Here is a 14,594-nt window from a genome sequence, read left to right on the forward strand (position 1 = left end):
GTTACTTTAGTTAATAAAAGTGCGTGAAAGGTATATTACCAAAGCGAAAAAGAGTATTAAACACTACAACAGCATGGTTAGACATTGTTGAAGCGTTTAAAAGGCTAAAAAGTGTTGGAAACTAGAAATCACCCTTTTCTCTAGTCCGCGGTGGTTTAAAATTGCCGTTCATAATTTACAAAGGCACGGGGATGCAAACAACGTTTAATACCTATTTTCCTTTGATTTCGGGGACGGATATAGCTGAAGAAATTTAATTTTTTATTTTTTTCAATAATTGTTTGCTTTTTGTAGCGACCATCGAAAGTAGCTTCGTGTTCAGATCTTGAGGCGTAGAGAAATTGTAGCTATATGAAATATCTTGTACGCGTCTATGACGCGTATCCTCGTGTGCACCTTGCCCAATACGCGTCAATGACGCGTAGCCTCGTGTGCATCGTGGCTAACTCTCCGCCATATATATATCGAATTCAAGCTAACATAGTGAAGGTGCTGCAACGATTTCTATATGTGGACGTCTTATAAGCGTTCCGAAATTTATTACACTGGCATCACTGTTGACGCGGCTGTCACATTTGTTTTATTTGATACAAAGGCATAATACAAACAAATTTTTTGCTCTAATGCGAAAATCAAATAAAAGTGTTAAAATTTAGTAAAAACAAACAAAAAATTAATAATATTGACAGAGTAAGTTTACCAATTGTCTAAATTTAGTTAGAACAAACAAAAAATAAATAATATTGACAGAGAAAGTTTACCAATTGATAATACGCTAAACGAGAAGGTTTAAAATATGGGTTATTCTCTATTAGCCCGACTAGAAGCTGATGCTGAAGATCTACGCATCGAGCCAAATGGCATGAACTTCGCATTTATTAATATGGCTAATTGCTGATTGTAGCATGAGATAAAATCTAGAACAGCGATCGGTAATTCTTTACGTAAGCAAGCCCCTTTAATATCGAGAGGGGTATCAGAAACCGCGATTTTGGGCCAGGACCGCGAATCCGAAAGAGGAAGACTAAACATTTTTTATCTAACATAAGATATTAACGAAAACCCGAAAAATTACCCCATAGTGCTCCGAAACTTGCGGTGGGATCCATAGGTTTTTGGGTAGAATACCTTTCGGTAAAAGCTTAGTTGTATTGGCGGCCTTCGGCCGCGCTTATAAAAAGTCACCCTGGGTGGGTCCAACACAGGTTTGCAGACCAAAACTACAGCCGCACAAAACACTTATGTTCGTAATTTTTTTGTGTGTACAAGAACATTACTACAACCAAATCGCCAACTTCAACTGCAAATATCTCCGGACAGATATACAATTTTTATTTTCCGCCTTCGGATTATTGTTGTCGAGATTAATACGCGTCTTTTCACACCACTCGCGATATTTTTGGTAGCGTATTAGCAGTCGACCTCTCAACTTACCCACCTTTCTGCATTGGCGGCCTTCGGCCGCGCTTAAATTTTTGACCTCCGTTTTCGGATTCGCGACCTTAGATCTAAATTGCGCCTTTTGATACCCCTTTTGATATCTTTGGACGTGTATTAAGAGTGGAATGCTGTCGTATAGAATTACCACCATATATGGGGATATTGAAACGTCCGCATATATATCCAGAAGGTCACAGCAAGCAGCCTATAAAACCCCCGGGAGTTGTGTTGACGTTCAACGCGTTCGTCACATTTGTTTTATTTGATATAAAAGCATAATACAAACAATTTTTTTAATTTAATGCGAAAATCCAATAAAAGTGTTAAAATTTAGGAAAAACAAACAAAAAATTTATAATATTGACAGAGTAAGTTTACCAACTGATATTGCGCTAAAAGAGATGGTTTGAAATAGAGGTTATTCCCTATTAGCCCCACTCACAGCTGATGGTGAAGATCTACGCATCGAGCCAGGTGGCATGAACTTCGCATTTATTAATATGGCTAATTGCTGATGCAGCGATAAAGACACTGAAGGATTTGGGGAGTGTTATCGTTATTGATGGTCCTTTTTTATACCCACTGTACCTGTAATTTTGGTTGTACAGGTATAAAGGAATCGAGATATGTAGATATAGACTTCCATATATCAAAATCGTCTGTATCGAAAAAAATTTGATTGACCCATGTCCGTCCGTCTGTCCGTTAACGCGATAACTTGAGTAAATATTGATATATCTTAACCAAATTTGGTACACGAGCTCATCTGGACCCAGAAAAGATTGGTATTGAAAATGAGCGAAAGCGGATGATAACCACGCCCACTTTTTATATATATAACTTTTTGGAAAATGCAAAAAACCTGATTATTTAGTAAATAATACACCTAGAATCTTTAAATTTGACGTGTAGACTGATATTGAAACTCTTGATAAAAATTTGGAAAATTTTTTAAAAATGGGCGCGGCACCGCCCACTTGTGATAAAATCAATTTTATAAATATTATTAATCATAAATCAAAAATCGTTATACCTATCGTAACAAAATTCGGCGGAGAGGTTGCCCTTACTATAAGGAATGATTTGAAGAAAAATTAACAAAATCGGTTAAAGACCACGCCCACTTTTATATAAAAGATTTTTAAAAAGGTCATAGACCAATAAAATAAGTTATATCTTTGCAAAAAAGATCCTTATATCAATGGTATTTCATTTCCCAAGTGGATTTATAACAAGAAATAGGAAAAACTTCAAATTTAAAAAAATGGGCGTGGCACCGCCCCTTTTATAACTAAGCAATTTTCTATCTTTCGGGAGCCATAACTCGAAGAAAAATTAACGGATCGTAATAAAATTGGGGACACAAATTTTCCCTATAGCAGGAAATATTTCTAGAAAAAATGGACGAGAACGGCCAAAGACCACGTCCACTTTTATATAAAAGATATTTAAAACGGTCGTAGACGAAAATAACAAGCTACATCTTAGGGAAAAGGAGCTTTGTATCCATAGAATTTTACTTTCTAAATTGAATTATAACATTAAATTGGAAAAACTGAAATTTTTGAAAATGGGTGTGGCACCCCCGTTTTTATGACCAAGCAATTTTCTATGTTTGGGGAGCCATAACTCGAAGAAAAATTAACGGATCGTAATGAAATTGTGTACACATATTTTCCTTATATCAGAAAATACTTCTAGTAATAATGGACGGGATCGGTTAAAGACCACGGCAGCTTAGATATAAAACAAGTTTAAAAGGGTCGTAGACTAGAATAATAAGCTATAAATTAGCAAAAAATATTTTTGAATCAATGATATTTCACTTATCAAGTTTTATTGTAAGAGATGGGGAGAAATTTTTTTTTAAGCAGGCGGTGCCAGGTGTTATGTAGAAAGGTAATTTATCTAAAATGAAATGTACAATTAAAGTTCACGCTGAGTATATAAATGTTCGGTTACACCTGAACTTAGACACCTTTACTTTTTGGATATAGATCCGGTACTTTCTGGTAGCGAGCTCCTTTTAAGGCACCAGCCCGATGATCTCTGGAACTATTTAATATGAGCATATTGAATATTCTAGGTCATCACAAAGACATTTAGGCTTTAACAAGAACGTGAGTGGAATAGTCCACTACTGCTTCAAATCCCATCAAAACCAAGCCTTTCGTCACACATCTCATCCTTTTTGTATAAATATGTAAATTTCTACCTACCTTTTTTCAGTTTTGGGAAATGGATCTTCCAATTCCAATTAATGACAAGAGGACTTTTAAATTGCCTCTTAAATCGCATGGTTAACAAACATATAAGGGCAATATACTTGCAACATTTAGACGTGCCTAAGCAGCTAGCACATGTCGCAAAGTAAAAACCCATAGCACAAAGATTTTTTCCGTATAAATAAGTTTCAATATATGGTTTTTTGCCATGTGATTTTGAAGATTTGTAATTCCAATCGTGAATTATATTTTTAGCATGATTTTTAGTGTCTCTATTTCTATGTTTGCTCTGTTGTTGTTGTTGTAGCGATAAGGTAGCTTCCCGAAGGCTTTGGTGAGTGTTATCGATGTGATCATCTTTTGCCGGATACAGATCCGGTACGCTCCGGTACCACATCACCATTAAGGTGCTAGCCCGACCATCTCGGGAACGATTTATGTGGCCACATTAAACCTTCAGGCCATCTCTCCCTCCCAACCCCCAAGCTCCTCATGGAGCCTCGTCTGTTAGTGAAACAGGATTCGCCACGGTTAGGTGAGGTTGACAATTGGGTTTGGAGAAGCTATATATTGCGCTGGCAACGTGAAGGGTTGCGCTACACAGCCCCTTGAATCTGGTATTTTAGTCGCCTCTTACGACAGGCATACCTACCGCCGGTATATTTTGACCCCCTAACCCGCTGGGGTTTGCTCTGTTCATGAATTTTTATATGCATGTGTATAGTAGCTTTAAATGACAGCTGACTATTTCTTCCTCCCTTCCTTGTTAGTTTTGAGATTCGAGTCTTTCGATTCCATTGGTTGACAAGTGATCTTTGCTGTCACATTACCAGTTGGTGACAGGCGATCATTATTATCTCTAGATGCTCTTTTCCAAAATTAATTTGTTATTTATATGTTTCAATTGTAAAATAGATTTGAGTTTAGATGCTTTAGATTATACGAATATAATTAATGTCTCTTTTAGTTAATCCATCTAAATTATGCATGTGTACGAATCCTTGATTTAAATATTGGTTGGTGTTTGTCCAATGTAAATTTATTGTTGTAATGTACATGTATATCCTCTCAAGTAGCCCAATCCTTTTTGCCAGCCTTTAGTTTTTAGGATATTTTATTTTGGTAAGAAAATTTTCATCATATTAGATTTTATACTAATTTTTTAACTAAAATTTGTTAATATTTTTTTTTTAAATTATATTATTATCATTCAAGGTTTGAATCGAGCTCAAGGCCAGAACAATAATTTTTTTCTAATGATAATTATTGTTATTTTTTAATTTTTCTAAATTTGAAAAATTGTATTTTTGTTTTTGGAATAGTAAGTAGAAAATTTTTCAGCCAACCTGCCATAGCTGCGCAGATAGATCCATTTCGAAGGGTGCTAAGCCTTCATCATCAGTACGCTTTAGGCATGCTGCGCTAACCATTTAGCTATACAGCGGTGGTCAACAAAAAACAAAAACAAAAATACAATTTTTCAAATTTAAAAAAATTAAAAAATAACAATAATTATCATTAGAAAAAAATTATTGTTCTGGCCTTGAGCTCGATTCAAACCTTGAATGATGTATCAATAGGCCGATAAAAACAAAAACAATTAATATTATTATTATGTAAATTTATTGTTGCAATGCACATGTATATCCTCTCAAGTAGTCCAATCCTTTTGCAAACCTTAAGTTTTTACGTAGTTTTATTTTAGTAAGAAAATTTTCGTAGTACATATTAGGTTTTGTATGAATTTTTTTTGTATTAAAATTTTTTTTATATTTTTACTAAGCTTCAAAATCCTCATACATATATTAAAATATTTTGTTTTTTAATGCTGTATGCAAATTTTTACCGTATTAGGTGTTATATGTACATACCTGTACATATTTGTTCCGTTTTTGCTCAGTGGCGTTATGTATTATTAAAGAATTATGATCAAAATTGTTATAAATATGTAAATTTATAGTTGTAATGCATATGCACATATGTATATCCTCTCAATCCAATCTTTTTTGTCAATATTTAGTTTTTAGGTTGATTTATTTTAGCAAGAAAGTTTTCGTCGTACTAGATTTTATATTGTAGCAATTTTATGTAAAATATGATTATATGTACATGACTACATTTAAGTATGAGGTAAATTTCTATCTAGTTACATATATTTTCCGTTAGACTTCTGTGACATTATGTATAATATTATCAAAAAATGTATAAATGATAGATTTATGTAAGTTTAAATTTTCGCAGTTGTTTCAAATTTATATTTTTAACATTGTAATAATGTTATCTAACGTAATTATTTCAAGTATTTGCCTGTTTTAAAGCTCCGTAATATCATACGTATTCAATTTTAATGTTGCACATTATTAATCTTTATTTGTTTTTATACTCAGTTGAGCAGAGCTCACAGAGTATATTAAGTTTGATTGGATAACGGTTGGTTGTACATATATAAAGGAATCGAGATAGATATAGACTTCCATATATCAAAATAATCAGGATCGAAAAAAAATTTGATTGAGCCATGTCCGTCCGTCCGTCCGTTACACGATAACTTGAGTAAATTTTGAGGTATCTTGATGAAATTTGGTATGCAGGTTCCTGAGTACACATCTCAGATCGCTATTTAAAATGAACGATATCGGACTATAACCACGCCCACTTTTTCGATATCGAAAATTTCGAAAAACCGAAAAAGTGCGATAATTCATTACAAAAGACAGCTAAAGCGACGAAACTTGGTAGATGAGTTGAACTTATGACGCAGAATAGAAAATTAGTAAAATTTTTGGACAATGGGCGTGGCACCGCCCACTTTTAAAAGAAGGTAATTTAAAAGTTTTGCAAGCTGTAATTTGGCAGTCGTTGAAGATATCTTGATGAAATTTGGCAGGAACGTTACTTCTATTACTATATGTACGCCCAATAAAAATTAGCAAAATCGGAGAAGGACCACGCCCACTTTTAAAAAAAAAAATTTTTTAAAGTAAAATTTTAACAAAAAATTTAATATCTTTACAGTATATAAGTAAATTATGTCAACATTCAACTCCAGTAATGATATGGTGCAACAAAATACAAAAATAAAAGAAAATTTCAAAATGGGCGTGGCTCCGCCCTTTTTCATTTAATTTGCCTAGGATACTTTTAACGCCATAAGTCGAACAAAAATTAACCAATCCTTTTGAAATTTGGTAGGGGCATAGATTTTATGACATTAACTGTTTTCTGTGAAAATGGGCGAAATCGGTTGATGCAACGCCCAGTTTTTATACACAGGCGTCCGTCTGTCCTTCCGCATGGCCGTTAACACGATAACTTGGGCAAAAATCGACATATCTTTAATGAACTTAGTTCACGTGCTTACTTGAACTCACTTTATCTTGGTATGAAAAATGAACGAAATCCGACTATGACCACGACCACTTTTTCGATATCGAAAATTACGAAAAATGAAAAAATGCCATAATTCTATACCAAATACGAAAAAAAGCATGAAACATGGTAAGGTAATTGGATTGTTTTATTGACGCGAAATATAACTTTAGAAAAAACTTTATAAAATGGTTGTGACACCTACCATATTAAGTAGAAGAAAATGAAAAAGTTCTACAGGGCGAAATAAAAAACCCTTAAAATCTTGGCAGGTATTACATATATAAATAAATTAGCTGTATCCAACAGATGATGTTCTGGGTCACCCTGGTCCACATTTTGGTCGATATCTGGAAAACGCCTTCACACCATACCCTTTTAAAACTCTCATTAATACCTTTAATTTGATACCCATATCGTACAAACTCATTCTAGAGTCACCCCTGGTCCACCTTTATGGCGATATCTCGAAAAGGCGTCCACCTATAGAACTAAGCCCCACGCCCTTTTAAAATACTCATTAACACCTTTCATTTGATACCCATATCGTAAAAACATATTCTAAAGTCACCCCTGGTCCACCTTTATGGCGATATCTCGAAAAGGCGAACACCTATAGAACGAAGGCCCACTCCCTTTTAAAATACTCATTAACACCTTTCTTTTGATACCCATATTGTACAAACAAATTCTAGGGTCACCCCTGCTCCACCTTTATGGCGATATCTCGAAACGGCGTCCACATATGGAACTAAGGATTAATCCCTTTTAAAATACTCATAAACACCTTTCTTTTGATACCCATATTGTACAAACAAATTCTAGGGTTACCCCTGGTCCACCTTTATGGCAATATCTCGAAAAGGCGACCACCTATACAACAACCACCACTCCCTTTTAAAACCCTTATTAATACCTTTAATTTGATACCCATATCGTACAAACATATTCTAGAGTCACCCCTGGTCCACCTTTAGGGCGATATTTCGAAACGGCGTCCACCTATAGAACTAAGGCCCACTCCCTTTTAAAATACTCATTAACACCTTTCGTTTGATGCCCATATTGTACAAACAAATTCTAGGGTCACCCCTGGTCCACCTTATGGCGATATCTCGAAACGGCGTCCACCTATGGAACTAAGGATTACTCCCTTTTAAAATACTCATTAACACCTTTTTTTTGATACCCATATTGTACAAACAAATTGTAGGGTCACCCCTGGTCCACCTTTGTGGCGATATCTCGAAATGGCGTCCACCTATGGAACTAAGGATTACTCCCTTTTAAAATACTCATTAACACCTTTCATTTGAAACCCATATCGTACAAACGCATTCTAGAGTCAACCCTGATCCACCTTTATGGCTATATCCCTAAATGGCATCCACCTATAGAACTATGGCCCACTCCCTCATAAAATAGTCTTTAGCGCCTTTCATTTGATACACATTCCAGGGTTTCCCTCGGTTCATTTTCCTACATTGTTATTTTCCCTTATGGTGTCACCATAGCTCTCAACTGAGTATGTAATGTTCGGTTACACCCGAACTTAACCTTCCTTACTTGTTTTTTAATGAAAGTCCATTTAAATAGACAACAAAATTACTCTAATTGAACTAAAACCATTATTTTTAAGCTACACGAAACATTATATCTTTACAAAACACTTTGTACTACATTTAAACGATAATGTAAGTATTATTATTCCGACATTTTAACAAGAACGATGCTGCTACTACGACGAACTGCGAACGATTCTTTCTATCTTGCGAACATGCCCATACCTCCTTGGATGCTGAGGAATAAGAAAGCGTCCACTAAGTTAGACAGCAACCATCTATAGCTAAAAAGTAGAATTTGGCTAACCTTTGCTATGAGATGGTTACAGGTTGGTGGTGAAGGCGACATATATCTCATTCAATCGCAAAAGAGGAACGTATTCGATTGATTGTTGTTTTTTTTAGATAAAATTCATTTAGCATCAGAAACCGATCCTAAACGAAGTGTTTCCTTTATTCATTTTACAGATGGCTCGTCCAGCGACGTCATTGCCAGTGACAACAAAAAATCTTAACCCAAAACCTAACCAAGTGCAGGTAAAACGTGACAGCCTTAAATGTACCATATGCTCACAGCAGTTCGATCATTTAAAAGATTGCTTAAGGCACGAACTTTTAATGCATAATAATGAAAAGGCAGCAAATAGACCACAAAAATCTTTACGCCACAAAGTTAACGCTATCATCAACAATCTCAAAACAGATGATCAACAAACACTACACACTAGCTTAAGTAATGCATTGCATAAATGTGAACCAGGACAAGAACTTGCAAGTATATTCACATTTCATCGAATGAATGATGAAAATCTCTGTATGGTTTATGAGCGTATCAATAGTTCGCTGAGGAAGGATCTGCATGCACTAAAATCAATAAATATTTATCCATTTGGCTCATTTGTTACAGGGTTAGCATTGCGCGGTAAATGAAATGCGTATGAATATTTTCCAAAATAAGTTAAACCCAAAACATTTTCAGATAGCGACATCGATTTGTACATAGATCACCCTGAGGTAAATCAAATAGGACAATCAACCTATTGGCAGTATATAAGCCCCTCACAACGTGGCATCTTTAATCGTATAAATGATATTTTACATCGTAGTAAATCTTTTACTGATGTCATCGCCATACGGCAGGCTCGTGTACCCATAATCAAATGTAAACACAGCTCTACAGGATTTAGTATGGACATAAATTTATCATGTCCAAGTAGTGTACACAATACAAATTTTCTGCGTGATCTCTTGAAGCTGGATAAAAGATTGCATGAATTAATGGTCTTCCTTAAAGTATGGGCAAAACAATTGCAGTTGATCGGTCGTGGGAATATGAATAGCTATTGCCTTATTACTTTGGTAATATTTTATTTACAGCAATCTCTACCAAACCGCGCTCCACTGTTGCCCTCAATTGCTAAATTACAAGAAAATATTGCTCCTCAATATGTAGTGGGTGTAAATTACGCTTATAAGTTTCCAAACAATGTACCAGCATTGCCACGTAACCAGACCACCTCAAACCTAATTCAGGGATTTTTTGAATTTTATTGCAATTTTGAGTTTGAAAATTTTTTAATTGCACCTTGTATAGGTAAAGTGATACCAATAGAGAAATTTAAAAATGATACCTATAAATATTCAGCTTATCGTAATCAATTGCAACTCATAAGCAAAATGTTTAAAAAGCCAGTAGAACCCTTTCAGGTGAGAAATTCGTATTCGTTTATTTAATCTTCAATAAAGAAATAAACCAATTATTTTTCTCATTTTACAGATTGGACGATGCTTTCACCTACAGGATCCATTTGCCCTCAACCACAATATTGGCAAAGCGATTGCACCACCTAATTTAGAATATTTTCGTAATTGTTTACAACAAGCTTGTAGTATTTACAAGGATCCAAATATATCAACGGATGCTCAACGTTATGAAGCTCTACTCTACGGAATTGTGGAACGTATTGCACAGGAAGCGAGAGTCGCCGCTGAACAGTCCAACACAAGCAGTAATAATGGCACTGTTGGTGGGAATAATCCTCCAAATGAATTAAGTTTACGTTTAACCCCATCGCGTGCGGAACAGCGTGCAATCGCAAACTCTGTTGATAGTAACAAAGGCTCACAGAAAAAAATTAATCAATTATGGGTTGAACATTATCTTGAAATCATACCCGAAATAATCACCGATATTTATTGCCTAGATTTGCAATCAGCCACACCCACTCACAGTGATAAACAACAGCGTTTAGACAATACTGATCGCGCAATCACCTGGCAGGTTAGTGGCTCTGTGGATCAATGGACAGGACGTTTACATCAACGTTGTAATAATAAAACTTTTATGCAAGTACAACTGGAGCAAACCAAAAATTTTTTGAAAGAACGTCGTCAAAAAGCAGCATTTTCTGTACAATTGAATGGCGTTATCACATTGAATATATTGAATGATTGCTCGGCAATCGAATTAACTATAGCACCACGCAACAAAAAAGGCACTACTTTATCTAAGAAAGATCCTTTGCATAAATTTTTCAATATGTTTAAATGTAGCATACAAAATTTTAATTTAAAAGAGTGGCTAGATATGAGTGCGAACAAAAAAATTTAGTTGCTCTAAATACTCAATTTATCAGTTTTTGGACATTAGCATAAAAGTACAGTTTACGTATTTATTTACCTATATCCATATATATAGATATATTATCAATAAAGCGAAAAAAATAATTTTATGTAAACGTTATACATCACTTTAAGACCCAGTTTTTTCAGTTTGGAAAATCAAACTATGCTCACCCCTACCACTTTGGCTGTTTAACATAAAATTTATCTACATATTTTTTTTATACGGCCAAAGTGGAAAGTTTAAATAAGTTATAGATTCAACTTTCACTGCAATTAGCAGTACGATTTGTGAATTAGTTATTTTACAAACTTAATTTATATAATGTATGGACAAATGTATGTTTAAAATTGTACTGGATTAAAGAAAATAAATTTTAAATTTATTGTGCAAACTGCATGACTTATTAAGTTCCAAAGAGGTATGCTGTCCATTGAGCTTTCCATCATGTGAGTTTCGTTGCTATTCACACTGGTGTAATTTTGATTTAGTCTAGTGACTTTTGTTCAGATTGCGTTCTTCTCTGCTTTGTAGGAAAACTACCTAACTTGAAATAGCGACATACTAACAACTTTTGTTGTTTGATAAAATGTTGATTTTTAAACAAAATATAGTGTGTGCCGATCTCTTTTCATGCTCTTTCACTTCTCATGACAGTCGGTTTTATGTAGCTGGGTAACACGGGTTTTATTACTCGACTATGGGCTGTCATTTCAGCCTCATTTCATTGGCTGCATTCCACTTACAAATTTTTATCCTTTTTCGCTTCGCGCAACCCTACATTTTCACCGACCATATCATCGGCGACCTTCCATCCAACATGGGCATGGCAAATGTCGACCAAATTGGTCATCCACGTCGATGAAATTACGCTACTGACTGTCTTACACCGAAAAAACAGGCCGTTCGAGCAGGATCTACATTTTAGCGAGCATGCAACAGCAATTGTTCCTAAAGTCCACAGCCGTAATAAAATCCTCAAATCTCTTGCCGGCAGCACTTGGGGTAAAGACAAAGAGACACTCACCCGACATGGTCACCAAGTCTAAAGGTTACTCACTAGGACAAAATACAGATCTGCCAAAACACTGCTATCAGAACTTCTACGAGATGTTGAAACTGCAAGTTTCCTTGGATTCCAGTTAGAAAACACAATAACAAGCTAACCGCTCAATCTGATTTACAGGTTTGCGACGGCCATAACATCCATAAAAAGATCTGACGAGAGGAAATAGAAGCAACCTCATTAGTGACTAATGATCAGTCTTATCATTCTTGGCAATTTTAATGTCCATCACGAACTGTGACATTCCAACTTGCACGCAGATAGCAGTGGAAAGATGCTAGCTGGACAAATAGATGACACGACGCTCTACACGGAAGAAGGATAACCATAAAGAATATACAGAATGTTCTCTTGCGGCTCTCCCGCTGCCGATTGATATCCGTCAATGAGAACGTCATTTTCGCAGCGCCATTGATTTGGTTTACTTACTTCCTGCATGGCGAATTCCAGAAATCCTGCCTCAAACCAGAGATCAAGTGCGTCTCATAACTATAGCACACATTTTTCCGTAGAGAATTAACTGCTGGGACATTTTTGGGATACGCAATAGAAACAAAATAAAAATGTGGGAAAGTACAGCTGTTTTGTCCTGTTGTTGTTGTTGTTGTAGCAATGCTCGCCCCACCTAATAGCCGCGACCGATCACAAATTGTCATCAATATCCTCTAACGGGAGTCCAAGGAAACTTGCCGTTTCAAAAGGGGTGGACCATAAGGAAAGGGGTGTTAGAGACGTTGGTTCCACATTACAATTGAAGAGATGGTTGGTGTCATGTGGGGACACATTGCAAGCGGGGCATACATTTTGTATGTCGGGGTTGATTCTGGATAGGTAAGAGTTTAACCTGTTACAGTATCCAGAACGAAGTTGAGCAAGAGTGACACGCGTTTCCCTGGGGAGTATGCGTTCCTCTTCCGCAAGTTTTGGATAATTTTCGTTAAGTACTGGATTCACCGGGCAATTCCCGGCATAAAGGTCCGACGCCTGTTTATGGAGTTCACCAAGGACCTGCTTGTGTTTTTTAACTTCATACGGCTGGGTTCTCAGGTGCCGTATTTCCTCAAAATGCTTACGGAGATGACTCCTTAAGCCCCTAGGCGGTGTTGGTTCATCAATCAGATGTCTGTTGGGATGCACAGGTTTCTGGGTATTCAACAGGAACTGTTTGGTCAGCATCTCATTTCTCTCCCTGATGGGGAGTATTCTCGCCTCATTATGCAGATGGTGTTCTGGGGACATAAGAAGACAGCCCGTGGCGATTCTGAGAGCAGTATTTTGGCAGGCCTGTAGTTTCTTCCAGTGGGTGATTTTTAGGCTTGGCGACCATATGGGTGACGCGTAGCACGTAATCGGCTGGCTAATTGCTTTGTATGTAGTCATGAGCGTTTCTTTATCTTTTCCCCAAGTACTGCCGGCGAGGGATTTGAGGATTTTGTTACGGCTCTGAATTCTCGGAACAATTGCGGCTGCGTGCTCACCAAAATGTAGATCCTGATCAAACGTCACACCCAAGATTTTGGGGTGTCGGACAGTCGGTAGCGTAGTGCCATCGACGTGGATTTTCAAAATGGTCGACATTTGGGGCGTCCATGTTGTAAATAAGGTCGCGGAAGATTTAGTCGGTGATAATGCCAGGTTTCGCGAGGCGAAAAAACTGGAGAGATCAGGGAGGTAGCCGTTTATTTTATTGCATAGCGCATCGATCTTTGGGCCTAGGGCTGTGGCCATTATTGTGCAGTCATAAACGATTGTGACTCCTTCCGATGGTGAAGGTAGCTTAGATATGTAGAAATTAAACAAAAGTGGGGATAGGACACCACCCTGTGGCTTCCCAAGGCAGTCGGTTCTATGTACCGGAGCGACTCGGGATTTTTCCCAACCAAGGACTGTCATTTCAGTGTGACCCCATTTAATTTGTTTCGTCCCTCCCACAAATTGTCATCCTCCCAGCAGCTCCTTGCAGCAGGACTGCTACATATTCTCTTACTCCGGGAAGGTATCGAACCCAATCCGGGTCCGTCTCCTGACCCCGGTCCTGAGAAATGGTTTTGCTGCATTTGCCAGAAAAGAATCTTTTTAGGACGGTCATACTCTGTTCAGTGTGTCTCGTGCAAGGGATGGTTGCATCGGACAGGTTGTTCTGGGCTTGAGCATCAGCCCCTGCCCCCGTTTTCTTCTCCCCCCCCCCCCCCCCCCCCCCCCCCCCCTCTTTTCTGGCAGCAATCGTGCAGGTCAGGGAAACAGACTCTTAGTCCCTGCCTCCGTTTGCACCGTCTGCCAGCACAGAATATATAGGTTTGCGACATCCG

General features: G+C 37.0%; 1 protein-coding gene across 2 annotated transcripts; it reads left to right on the forward strand.

Moving 5' to 3' along the window:
* The first annotated feature begins 582 nt into the window (after positions 1 to 582).
* mkg-p (monkey king protein) lies at positions 583 to 11,613 on the forward strand. 2 transcript variants are annotated; one of them, XM_067787935.1, is made up of 4 exons: positions 583 to 690; positions 9,065 to 9,518; positions 9,576 to 10,303; positions 10,374 to 11,613. In XM_067787935.1, exons 2-4 carry the CDS (start codon positions 9,065 to 9,067, stop codon positions 11,205 to 11,207), a joined length of 2,016 nt encoding a protein of 671 aa, XP_067644036.1. In that variant the 5' UTR covers positions 583 to 690; the 3' UTR covers positions 11,208 to 11,613. The 2 variants fall into 2 exon arrangements, with proteins under 2 accessions (XP_067644036.1, XP_067644037.1); XM_067787936.1 differs by lacking the exon at positions 583 to 690 and adding an exon at positions 1,801 to 1,808.
* Positions 11,614 to 14,594: the final 2,981 nt, after the last annotated feature.

Source organism: Eurosta solidaginis, chromosome 5 (assembly GCF_040869045.1).
Source record: "Eurosta solidaginis isolate ZX-2024a chromosome 5, ASM4086904v1, whole genome shotgun sequence".
Lineage (NCBI taxonomy): Eukaryota > Metazoa > Arthropoda > Insecta > Diptera > Tephritidae > Eurosta > Eurosta solidaginis.